This window comes from Aptenodytes patagonicus, chromosome 3 (genome assembly GCF_965638725.1).
Source record: "Aptenodytes patagonicus chromosome 3, bAptPat1.pri.cur, whole genome shotgun sequence".
NCBI lineage: Eukaryota > Metazoa > Chordata > Aves > Sphenisciformes > Spheniscidae > Aptenodytes > Aptenodytes patagonicus.
In genome coordinates this window covers 93,936,034-93,949,829 of record NC_134951.1, presented here as the reverse complement: position 1 = coordinate 93,949,829, position 13,796 = coordinate 93,936,034, and the positions used below count along the sequence as shown (strand labels likewise).

Here is a 13,796-nt window from a genome sequence, read left to right as displayed (position 1 = left end):
TTAACGGCTTTCTAAATCTTACAGGAAACCTGGAGCTTTTCATAAGCATTGCGACAATCCACTTAAACCTCTTCATATATAGAAACACAGTTATAGTGAATGTTGTAGCAGTCAAGGTATATCTTGCTCTCTTGAAAACTAACTAAATATGGAATTGAACGTAACCACTTTTTTTTCAGTCTGAAAAATGACCTCTGAGAGCTGCCACTTCCCTGTTGATAGGTCAACAGTGCAATTTAAAACTCAGTACATCAGGATTGCCAATTATTTCAATATCCTTATGCCAGACACATTCGAGTGACGTGCTTACAGTCTCACAATTCCAGACTGCATTCCTGTCTACTGAAAGCCATGATATTTATTTAACAACATCAGTGGGGAATCAATACATTGCAAAATAAAATCAGAAGTACATTTCTAAAAAATATAAAACCTCAGTGAGGGAAACAAAACCACACTGGGACTAATTTGGCCATATTAATTCATACACTTATATATGCAATCACTTTAAAAAAAAATGCTGTGTCTGCCCTAGCATTGTAAGAGTTTACACCAAGTATGACTTTGCTAACACAGAAGCTAGGTGACTAGTATCTTGAAAGCAGGAAAGATGTCAGACAGAGAAACCTACGCAGACACTGTATCTCAAAGGAATGGACACTATCGGGTAAGCAACTGCTCTTTTATACAAGAGACCAACATTGCTGGTGCTCAGAATCAAACACTGATCTCATCGACAAGAAATGTATAGCGTGAGAAGATAGCTACTGCTAATCTCATACTGATCTTTCTTCCACGAACTGAACATTAGGCTTATGAATGGATTTACCCAAACGCATTCTCCGTACACAAAGTAACTAGCCACTGGTGCTGCTGAAAGACCAAAATTAACATTACTCTTATTTGAATGCTCTGAGGTGTTCTGAATGTGTTAGGTAAATCAATATGCACAAGTATGCTGATGAGCAGAGTGAAATCAGGAATGGGTCTTGGGGACCTAACAACAGAATTGCTGGAACTGGAACAACCATCCTACATTTTAAATTTTGAATCTTGAATGTTTATCTAAGGCAAGACTGACATGCTAACCTGTCCCCATCCATATGAAGTATACCATCCCCTACAATCACAGAATCATAGAATGGTTTGGGTTGGAAGGGACCTTAAAGACCATCTAGTTCTAACCCCCCCTGCCGTGGGCAAGGACACCTTCTACTAGACCAGGTTGCTCAAAGCCCATCCAGCCTGACCTTGAACACTTCCAGGGATGGGGCATCCACAACTTGTCTGGGCAACCTGTTCCCGTGTCTCACCACCCTCACAGTGAAGGATTTCTTCCTTATACCTAATCTAAATCTACCCTCTTTCAGTTTAAAGCCATCACCCCTTGTCCTATCACTACACGCCCTTGTAAAAAGTCCCTCTCCAGCTTTCTTGTGGGGCCCCTTCAGGTACTGGAAGGCTGCTATAAGGTCTCCCCAGAGCCTTCTCTTCTCCAGGCTGAACAACCCCAATTCTCTCAGCCTTTCTTCATAGGAGAGGTGCTCCAGCCTTCTGATCATCTTCGTGGCCCTCCTCTGGACTCGCTCCGACAGGTCCATGTCCTTCTTATGTTGGGGGCCCCAGAGCTGAACACAGTACTCCAGGTGGGAGCTCATAAGAGCGGAGTAGAGGGGCAGAATCACCTCCCTCGACCTGCTGGTCACACTTCTTTTGCTGCAGCCCAGGATATGGTTGGTCTTCTGGGCTGCAAGCGCACATTGCTGTGTGTCCTGGTTTCGGCAGGGATAGAGTTAATTTCTTTTCTAGTAGCTGGTACAGTGTTTTGGATTTAGGATGAGAACAAAGTTGATAACACACCGGTGTTTTAGTTGTTGCTAGGTAATGCTTACACTAGCCAAGGACTTTTCAGCTTCCCATGTTCTACTGACTGAGAAGGCTGGAGGTGCACAAGAAGCTGGGAGGGGGCACAGCCAAACTGGCCAAAGGGACATTCCATACCACGTGACGTCACGCTCAGTACATAAACTGGGGAAAGCTGGCCGGGGGGGCCGCTGCTCGGGGACTGGCTGGGCATCGGTCGGCGGGTGGTGAGCAATTGTACTGTGCATCACTTGCTTTGTGTATTATTATTATTATTATCATCATATTATTATTATCATTTTATTTCAATTATTAAACTGTTTTTATCTCAACCCACGAGTTTTTCTAACTTGTGCTCTTCCAATTCTCTCCCCCATCCCACCGGGTGGGGGGGAGTGAGCGAGCGGCTGCGTGGTGCTTAGTTGCCGACTGAAATTAAACGACACTGGGTCATGTTGAGCTTCTCATCAACCAATACCCCCAAGTCCTTCTCCTCAGGGCTGCTCTCAATCCATTCTCCGCCCAGCCTGTATTTGTGCTTGGGACTGCCCTGACCCATGTGCAGGACCTTGCACTTGGCCTTGTTAAACTTCATGAGATTGGCACTGGCCCACCTCTCAAGCCTATCAAGGTCCCTCTGGATGGCATCCCTTCCCTCCAGCATGTTGACTGCACCACACAGCTTGGTGTCGTTGGCAAACTCGCTTAAGGTGCACTCAATCCTACTGTCAATGTCACCGACAAATATGTTAAACAGCACCAGTCCCAATACCGACCCCTGAGGAACGCCACTGTCTCCACTTGGACATCGAGCTGTTGACCGCAACTCTTTGAGCGTGACCATCCAGCCAATTCCTTATCCACCGAGTGGTCCATCCGTCAAATCCACGTCTCTCCAATTTAGAGACAAGGATGTCATGTGGGACAGCGTCAAATGCTTTGCACAAGTCCAGGTAGATATCAGTTGCTCTTCCCTTATCCACCAATGCTGTAACCCTGTCGCAGAAGGCCACCAAATTTGTCAGGCACGATTTGCCCTTAGTGAAGCCATGTTGGCTGTCACCAATCACCTCCTTATTTTCCATGTGCCTTAGCATAGTTTCCAGGAGGATCTGCTCCATGATCTTGCTGGGCTCAGAGGTGAGACTGACTGGCCTGTAGTTCCCCGGTTCTTCCTTTTTTCCCCCTTTTTAAAAATGGGGGTTATGTTTCCCCTTTTCCAGTCAGTGGGAACTTCTCCGGACTGCCACGACTTCTCAAATGTGATGGATAGTGGCTTAGCAACTTCATCTGCCAGTTCCTTCAGGACCCACGGATGCATCTCATCAGGTCCCATGGACCTGTGCACCTGCTGGTTCCTTAGATGGTCTCGAACCTGACCTTCTCCTACAGTGGGTGGTTCTTATAATACAATAATACACAGATCATTGTGAAAAGGTGAGTGACTACTGCAGGTACTCCAACAGTTCTGTGCAGCCCTGAATTCCAGCTAGCGCGAGTGGAAAATAACATTCCTGTCCAGTGACATGACTTTAGGAATACGATATTCTGTATTTATTATTTGCTGTTTGGCTGCTCCTCCTGGAGCAGTATTCACAACTGAATCTTTTTTGTTGTTGTTGTTGTCTTAATTTTTTTTTTTTTCCACACTGAGGTTTCATAGGGGAGAGAACTGTACTATTTAAGACAGACTGTGGATGTGTGTGTGCATGGGGAGCTGGAGGAAAGAATGACAGTACCTGATAGGATGCATATGGACCAACACTGCATACTGCTGTGGCAAAAAAATGTGCTCCAAGCTGATAAAACACTAAGGTTCCCTTTAAAAATCATACGATTTCTAAATTCCCTGTCAGACTAGCCATATGCTTGATAATGGAAGAGAAGGAAGCGAGCAAAGGATGGTTCCCCTAGTGTGCATAACTGGTGGGAGTATCCTCCTTAGTATTTCCACCTCAGCTAAAAATTTCATTAATGGTTGTCATTACTAAGACGCTAAGCACTGAGCTCGGCCTCAGTAACCACCGCTAAATTTCTTAGTATTGAAAATAGCTCTGGCTCCATGAAAGCCAGTGCCAAAAGCAACACCACGGCTGGCCATGGAACCACAGGAACCACAGGGCCCAGTCTCAACACTGAGGGGAGGAGCGCAGACTGAGAAAGGCTGAAAGGCAGACAGACCTTTTGGAGTCCCTCATCTTTTTGGGCACTATGTTCTTCCAGTTACGACAAGGTGTGAACTGGATTGGAGATCACCATTTGTCTAAGTAATCTAGAGATTTGTTATCTGAGGTCCGAGGGAGGATACACTCTTCTCTGTCACTTTCAGAAGAGGATCTGGTTGCTTATTTTGCCCCTAGGATTTCCTGTTCTTTACAAAGAATTTGAAACGGTTTGTAATTGCTTATATCCTGCCAGTGCTGTCTTACCGTTTTGCTATTCGTAGTAGTATCATGAGCCTCGTTGTTCCTACTTGTCATGTGACTTCTAATAAAGTCATAGACAGCATCACTGTATTACAAATTAATCTATTTAGCACATAAAATATTGTAGGAATCATTCTGAAGACAGAGGGCATTAATCTTATAGTCTACCCACACTCTAACATCTTTCATAGATTTTTTTCATATTAACACTTATTATTGAAATTGTACTGGAATGCAACATTAATTGTACTTGGCCTCCCCACTTAAAGCATTAAAATAATCTTCTACTGCTGGTGGCGCAGGAGCCTTCCCTCAGAACACAGAATCATAATGTTCAATTACATAAGACATCTGTTTAAACGTGTATTCCTTTGAGGGGTTGTGAAACACAGATCAGGGGATGAATTTTAATAAAACTCCACTTCAGATTAAAATAGAGAAAATGTAATGGCTTATTACAATATTTTCTGTTAGAGGTAACAAAAATGTACATGAGTATAAATTTGCTATTATAGCTACTATAGGCCAGAAACTTTTTCTAGTTTAAAGATTTCAGTGTGTCAAAAATTAACATATTAGGACCCAAAACATGCATATGCTTTCAATATTTAAGTTCCTACTTTTCACATCTGAGGTCTTAATGAAAGCCCCTCATCATGTTATATTTGGGCATAGAAACCTTCATACATACCTATTACTGAATGATGCATGAGATTATTTTCATGTATTAGGAAACAGAACACATGTGACATGAAACCCGATCACAAAGCATATAGAAGAAAGCATGTTACCTGGACATGATGGGCAACACTGCCCTGGATGTATGGTGGGGTTGCCACAGTTAGGAACGGGGCAGGTGATCAAGGCACACATTTCCCGTCCATTGTGACAGTAACACTCCCTGCAGCCATCATGCCAGCTCTCCTCGTTCTCATGTCGGCGCCCATCCATTGACAGGCAAGAGCCTGTTTTAATGGGAGGCATAAGAGAAGCGGTTGCCTCTGCACAAATTCAAAGGAAAATGGAGTGTTCTGATAAGCATGTGTTGCTTAGGAAAAAACCATACCAACTTCACGCCTGGATTGCATTTATTTTTAAAGCACATATAAAAATCAAGTGATGAATAATTCTGTCATTTATGCTTAGAAATAAGGTAACAACACACATGAAACAATTAAAAGGTATACTGAAGGGGATGGTAGGATGTAGTAGAATATATTTCCTTGGAAAATATAATCACCTCTTTCTGTTGTACCTACACTCTTTTTAATCATACAGAAATGCAGTACTGGCTAAATAATAGAAGAAAAAAGAGAAATGTAATGGAGGGAAATAGCAGAAAGCATGAAGCATATTTAAAATGAAATATTTAAATATTACAGTGTATTAGATTATCTATGATATGAGTATCTGATAGCAAGTAGAATACAAAAGCATTTACAAGAGCTAAGGATAGTCTTATATCATGAATGACAAAAAATTACAAGTGAGTTCTAATGGGGTCAGATACTGGAAATATTTCATAAAACACTTACCTATGAGAAATTACTTGTTTACACTACTATGATAAATGAGATGTTGGGAAGATAACTGCTCTGACAATTTTATCTCTCATTGCTAGCTTTTGCTGAGATGAGAATACAGTAGCTCGGACTGCTGCATTACTTGCGCTCAGCCAGAACACGCAAGCAGTTGGTCTAGGGAGGATAAAGTCTCTTTTGTATCTTAAGGGGTATTTAAGTGCTGCAGGCTCCAGCCTCAATATATTCTTTGTTAATCAGCAGAGTGAATTTAGAGCCCAACACTCCCTCACCCACATCATTATGATGATGAAGGATTCAAGATCAGTTTGTCAGTGAACTGACTTGTTTTCAGTGGTGTGTCAACCACGTTCTGCTGACACTTACATATGTATAAGGTTATTTGTATTAAGTTGCTTATTTCATTTTCTGTTTAAAAAAGGATGCAGTATGAAAAGTAGTGATGTTTATATGTAATTTTAGTAAGGTTTTTTTTTTTTTTTTTTTTTTTTTTACTAACACGTAGGTCAGCACTTCAGCTGTGGCACTTCCATCAAAGGTGGTCTAAGAACCACAAGCAGATGGCACAAAGTTAGTTTGATGCGTGTTATCATGGTAAGAACCCAATACACAGAAATTACTTTAGTATACCATTTTGTGAATTAAAAAGAAAAGCCATGGCATAAGGATAAAATATTTCTTAAAACAGACTTCATCCTATTGCACAAACAGAAATACTATGAAAAAAATTACATTCAGTTACTACGCTTTTATACTTTAGTATCAGATTATATATTAATTCCTATTTGAATTAATATCACTGGAATACTGTCCTACATTAAAATGATTATTAGCACACGAAAGTCTTAGATGGTAATACCCTTCCCCTTCCTTAATAAATAAAGTATCTGATGTAATCAAACTTTTTTTCCTGAAATATTCTAAAGCATACTCCAAAATTTGGAGAAACAAACCAAGCATATAGGCAACTATTCAAAATTAACTTCAAACACTGAGATTGTTTTCACTTTTCAGTTTTTAATTAAAATTAGTACAAAAGGTAATACTTAAAGAAGAAACCAAGTGCCCAAATACAAAATGGGAATAACTGGATAACTAGAGGTATGGCTGAAATGATCTGGGATTATAGCAGCTCACAAGTGAAAACGAGTCAGTAATGTGATACCACTGCAGGGGAGGCAAGTTCAGTCTAAGATACAAATACAGGAACACTAAATTTAAATGCAGTACTACTATCTCTACTAGTTTGAAGTTTTTGCTACTGCTAAAGTACAATATCCAGGTTTTGAACTGTGATGAGAGACAAAATAACTAGGTTTATTTGACTTAGGGGGAAAAAAAACCCAAACAAAAATGTTTAGGGGGCTCCAGTTGCAACCCCTTAAATATTGCAAGAATTCTAAAGGGAATGGTGCTTAGCTGTTCCATATGTCTGCTGAGCTTAGGACAAGAAGTAACTAGTTCAATTTATACAAAGGGAGACAGAAATATTACAAAGTTTATTTTCAAATGTCACATATTGGTAACCACAGGAAAATATTATTTGGGAGAGGTGGTTTTTTTTAAATTGTATTTTAAGAGTGAAGATTCTTAATAAATTAAATCTTAGACAAACGTCTGTCAAGGATTATCCAGATACACTCTATTTTATGTGAGGGCAGAGAAATGGACTCTCAGTTTTCCAGAGGACTACCCCAGCCCTGTACTTCCATGGTTCTACTTCTATTAATCCTAGCATAAGCTATTTCTGGCAGAAGCAATTTAGAAAGAGGAGCTAATTCACAGGCAGAGGATTTACCCATCCCTTCCTCTTAGGGATTTTGGGTCAAAATTTTAACAAGGACTCACAGCTCCCACAGAACATACTGGTGATTGCTCTAATTATTCTTGGACAAGTTGCTAATGAAGCGATGTTGAAGTGATATGCTCACGGCTTGGTATCTTTATGATCATTATAACAATAAATACTACTTAGAGAGGGATCAAGTTATTTTCGCTAAATATTTGTGCATGTTTTAAAATTCATCCTTGTTAAGGAAAGCACTTAAAAGTGGGCATACACATAATTAGTAACCGAAGAGCTGCATCTGTTTACAGTCTGGGATGCAATTATGGCCCACCTAAGAGAACACCTTGCGTATATTCCATCACAGCATCACGACAATCAGGAAAAGTGTGTTGATTGTGAACATGGAGACAAATGACAAGATAAGTGATGAGAATTGTCTCGATGGGACTCCATTCAGCAGTTACCCTTTCTTATTTAATTTTTAAAATTTTTATTTCTAGTAGAAGTCATATATTGCAGCTTCTGCCAGTGAAATCTCTCTCTACTTCTCATATCTGCAAGGTACATTTACAACATTTCAATTTTTTTTGCTAGAAGTCTTAAAGTTTTGTTATAATTGTCTGCAGTGTATGATGTCATGGGGAGAAAATACAATGTTGGATCCTTCTGATTTATATGATTGCATGTTTGCCTTCCACTACAGGAGAGTGACTTCAGGAACTCATACACTTTCCTCCAGTCCCATGTTCCCATAGCTTGTCTTATTATATTTTATCTTTTTTATGCAAAAATGCAAAAGAAATAGCTGCTAAAAAAGTTAAGAATGGAGTCATTACACAAAACAATGGGAAAATACTCAAACTTTCTTGCCTATAGCTAGAAATCAAAACACACAAGTAAGAATCAAAGGAAATGAGCATGAAAGAGCAGTGAGGATCAGAGAGAGCCTGAGCACAAATGAAAAGTTATTAAGTGCAACACATTGAGATGAGCAATGAAGGAAGTCTGATACCGAGAGTAATACAAAACACAGACTGAAAATACCTTAAAAAAGAGACATGTTAAAAGCAGCACAAAACTGAAGCAGACAACTAATGAACATCTTATCTCAATCTCCACCTCGAACTTGGTGGTTACAAGTTTGGGATGTGGCACGTGTGAAATCTTTAGCTTAAGGATACCCAGTCCTTTCTCCTGGGTAAGGACTCTACTCATTGTTCCTTGAGACCGCCTGAAAAGTGTCCAAGAAAAGGCACTCTAATTTTAGGCAGTGTACAGGGCATCTATCAAATCCAAAACGTGAGTTTGTAAAGAAAAGATGACGGTGAAGAAGCTAAGATGAACACTGAACTAGCTTATTTCTAGTAGTTACTTATTAAGAGCCTGATCTAATTTTTATTAACGATAATGAACTGATTTTTGTGACTTTGTAATGGGAGATGAAAAGCGGAGCTGAGGCTTTCTGTTGAAGCCAAGATGAACACAGATAATAACAAACACCAGCAAAACAATACACTCCTTTGAACAAAGTTGAACTGACTCCCCCACCAGTTACCATATTTCAATTCTTACATATTCTGTGCAGTATTCCTTTTCTTTTGCTCTAGCTTCCAACTGCTTTGAAAACAAGTTGTAATTAGAGGTGGTAATGCACTCGCACCTACCTCTGCACTTGCAGATAACACAGCCGTGATTGTTCTGCTGGAAGCCCATCGGACAGATTTTACCACAAGGCAGGTCTGGGCATTTCTTACACCGACAGATTTCACAGCCATGCTTGTTCTTCCTAGATGACCAAAATAATTTGTAAAAGGTCAGCAGGTCACTTTAAATATCTACATGTCATGATCTTTAAAGCAAAAGCATCCCCTAAAGAAGCGACTGATCAAGTAAAGAAAATTATCCTTAACTGTCACCCTTAGGTTCAGTGGGTCTATGGGGTGTACAGGTCTCCATCCCTGGCATATGCCCCCTCCACGTGACTGGCGAAATCTCGGCATTTGGTACTTTCAAGCCATAGCAGATAATATAGACGTACATGCTTGTGACTACTATTGATGATCAGTTATTTTTTCAAGTGAAAAAATAGAAAGAATAATGTCTAAAACTGTGAAGAAGTTGGAGGGATAGGTAGGAATCTGTTGTAATTACTATATTTTTATAACACAAATTACCGTTAACCTTTTTCCTCCAACAGTAGGTAAAGTACAGTATATTTCATCTCTTGCATATTAAAACTACAGAGAGATTTCTGAAAATGTTAAATAAGCAGACACAAAGCTTACTTGAAAACTAGCACGTGGAATGCCAATAACCAATATAAAGAGTAGCAGAGACACAGTAACATATTTTGAAACACAGAAAACCAGAGAACTTTTCAGCAGACAGAGCACAGAGAATTAAGAACACAAATGCTTCCAAAGCCTCCAGGTGAAGCTAGGCAGGAGTCTAGAGCACCACCTGACAGCATCTCTTCACAGCACCATAAACAAGCTGCTTCTGAGAATCCTATACCGAATATTCGCTTGTCTTTTTTCAGGAAGACAGATAATGCCATTTGAACTCCAGGCACAAGTGTACTATTTCCCTTCATATACAGATAGAGTAATTTTCTGTGCCTTCCCAACATACAGGGGGGGAAAAAAAAAAGTTGTAATGAAGACGTTCAAGACAAAGAGGGGAAAAAAAACCCAATAAATGATTTTTATGAGTCTGCTGATAAACATATCACTCTAATGAGGTAACTCACTAAAATTGGGAAAAACGTTTATTGGGAAACTGATGGATCCCTCATTGAATACTACAACATTAAATGCACACCAGTTCCCCCCAAAACAAAGACAAGACATGGGAAGTTAAAGAAGAACATCTAGAGGGATAGCAAAGAAATAAATTATGTAAATCTCTAGAAAGCCTGCCTTCAAGCTCTAGAAAACATCATTTAATTTTTAGTTAAAAGGCTGAGGAAAACAAATCGTCACACAGTAGGACAGAGAATGGAAGACCTTCTGTCCTCCTATCCATCTATTTTTTCCTCCTCAATGTCTGTAACCACAGCCCTTTTAATATCAAAAGAAATGCTTCTTTCCATTAACGTGTAGAGCTTTCAGTGAACTCTATTGAGCAGTTTTTTTCAGACAATTGTGAAAAGATTTTGGTTTCTTTAAAGATGCAGGAACTCAGATTTTCCAAGTACTAACCTTTGACACTCTTAAAAAAAAGAAAATCACAAACATGATGATTACTACTTAACTTTTCACTCTCTAATATACTTTGAACACTTGCTTCTTTATTCTCCTGTTTGTGACCAAACTTTTACATTAAAATAGAGGTTTGTCTTCCATGACATCCCATGCTTTTGATGGTCGTAACAGGCTTGGAAGTCACAAAAGGCTTGCTATTTTAGAGAAGAAATTGGCACGGTAGTGGTAAACAACTGAACAAATGTACTATACAACTGCAAATCTAAATAAATTTAGCACCAAAGTAAGACTTGAAGTGAAATGATCTTAAAATATTTTTTACCACAATTTTAGCCCTTTATACTACAAACTGTTACATACATAGTTATCTTCAAATGTTATTCATTTCATTCAGTGCAATTTTACAGACAGTGACAAGATTAGGGTGCTAATTTCCATTTTTTTTTTTTTTTTTAAAAAACCTACAGTCATCTTAAGACTTATTAAAGTCTCATCATTTAAAAATACCAGCCAAGCATTATGCATAATAAAATTACATTCTACATTTAAAACCAGAATTTAAGTTGAAGATTATTTTCCAATTAGCTTAAAAAAAGTTTAAAGTTCAGTTTTTTTCAGGTGTACAAAAATGCAAGGGAAAGATCATCCCAAAGACAGGGTTCCTAAAACACTAGCATCAGCTTGAAATCAACTTGTTTTTAAAACATTATCTTACTCCCAGCTACCATACTATGCCCATTAATATTTGCTGTCATTTCTAAAAAGCTTTTGCTACATAGTTCACACAGATTTTCTAATAAAACTGTTTTATGCACACTTTAGTTTAAACAAAAGAGGAGAAAGAGAAGAGTGTGTTTCAGCTTATCTAAGTACAGAAAGCAACATACAGAAATATGTAATTTTCCTCTGTAGGTCAACATACTAAATGAGTCATATACAGAGGCTAAAAATTACTACTCTTTACAACAGGCAGCGTAATTCTGTGAGAGGCTGAACACTGTATTTTTATAATGCCTTCTATTTGAAGACAAGCCGTGCGGTTCGGTGCTAGCCCGTGGAGCAGTCTTGACCTGTGTTATGTTTTCGCCGGCCTCCCACAACTCCTCTGAACGGGATACGGTACAATGGGGCAGACAGCATGCCTTGGACCGGGGAGTGCGTGGGCAAGTCATTAAATGGTCCAGATCTGATACTCTGTGAGTCAATGTCTGATCAAGGTGTCGCTTTATCATATCTAGGACTTCAAATGAATAGTTCCAAATTGCAAGATTCAATATTTACGATTTTTAACTTTAACCTGCTTACCATTTTTCTTTCTTTTCACTAAATTCCAGATACTTTCCATTTCTGAAGATCTGAGTTTCCATTTTGAAGCTTATTACTTGGTAGTTTTAGTCTTCCTCAGGTGTACAAAGTAAGCCTAGTAAATCTAGGAAATAAAGCCTGTCTTACTATTCTTGTCTTCAACATCATAAACCTTACTATTTTTCTAAATTTTTCCTACTCCTATGTGACAATATCACACAGCTTCTTAGTCACTGGCTGCTTCCTCCAAGAGTTTAGAAAATCACCTGAATTTGTGCCTGAAGTTTGTATCCTTTAACAGACTATCCTTGACACATGATCGACACTGAAAACTACTTGGACCTAGGACTAAGCTTCTCTGTGTTTAAAGTGCTCTTGCAGCTCATGGACAATACTCATAGGACTTTTCCTATCCTTCTTGGAAACTGAGACATCAGTTCTTTATTACAGGAAAGCATTCCAGGAAAATGAATGATTTGATCGATTTCTTTATATAAAGCTAGGCCCATCTATCTTTTTTCTCTTCATTCCTCTTTGATTTTCATTCAGAAGACTGAACCATTTCTGGGTGGATAGACAGCATTAATGCAAGCTTCAGGTATGTCCACACTGAAGAAGATGGCACGGACACCTTCAGATTTCCCCATACAATCAGCTAGATATTATCAACACATACCACAAATTTCTTAACAAAACAATAATCACCTTAACTGCTTAGGCACAGGTATCAGCAGGATGATACTCACAGATCACACAAACTAAGGGACTCTATAGGTCAAGAGGATTGCACTCAAACACAGAAAATCAGTTTATTAAGGCTCAAAGTATATTAGGCTCTATTCTCGGGTTCTTATCTTTCTCTGAAGACGTAAAAGTAGAGTATGTAAAGGCATCACACTATGATGTGATAAGGCTAAATGAAAGATACACAACTAGAGAACAGCCTCAACTTACAGAAGGTAGGCTTCTACAGTGCGTATCAAAAAGCAATGCTACGAGGACTTCAACAGCCTAATGTCTGCACGTGCATTTTCAGATCAGATTTAATTTACATGCTTTAAAGTGAAGTAGAACTCTATATTCTACCCCCCTACTCTTAATGGAGGGAAATAAAATAAAATTTCAATTTCCAAATGGGGTATTAATATACATTTTTAGAGATTTCTCCTTTAAGGCCTTTCAAAATAATGCAGGCACAACTCACCTAAAGTGCAACAAGAGAAGGCCAACAGAATTATTTCAGATTTTTTGTTGTTGTTGTTCAAAAAGGTATTCTTGATGATTTATACTGGTGTGTCAGAGTATAACCCTTAACATCACAGGTCAAATTCACTGCAATCTGAGGGTCATCTTCCAATTACACATAAGGATCTTCCTCATCTTTGTTTAAAACTTTCTTTAGAAAACCAGTTAAGTCACAGTTCATGAAAGAGAGAGACCATGAAAGTCAGACCTCTCAAACCAAGTAACAAGTTTCTGAATTAGTCAAAGTTCATTAATTCAGTTCACATGGAACAGCCTACTTCACTGCAAAGCTAACAATACTAAAAAGTAGCGTTGAAGACAACAGTAAAGAGAAACCTTTGCTTAAGAAAAGAAAGTAAAAGTCAGAAGTTGCAGAGTAAAAATATATGTATAAGCAGAAGTAAGGGGCGCATCTTTACTGACA

The 13,796-nt window shown here is 38.8% G+C and overlaps 1 protein-coding gene across 2 annotated transcripts in view; it reads right to left on the bottom strand.

The window, feature by feature from the left end:
- Positions 1–13,796, bottom strand: part of CRIM1 (cysteine rich transmembrane BMP regulator 1) — a 201,098-nt gene that overhangs the window by 16,856 nt on the left and 170,446 nt on the right. For both annotated transcript variants that reach the window (XM_076334241.1, XM_076334242.1), the window contains 2 exons: positions 9,284–9,405; positions 5,081–5,290 (listed from right to left, as the gene is read on the bottom strand). In XM_076334241.1, coding sequence (XP_076190356.1) covers positions 5,081–5,290; positions 9,284–9,405 — 332 coding nt within the window. The remainder of the gene's footprint in view (positions 1–5,080; positions 5,291–9,283; positions 9,406–13,796) is intronic.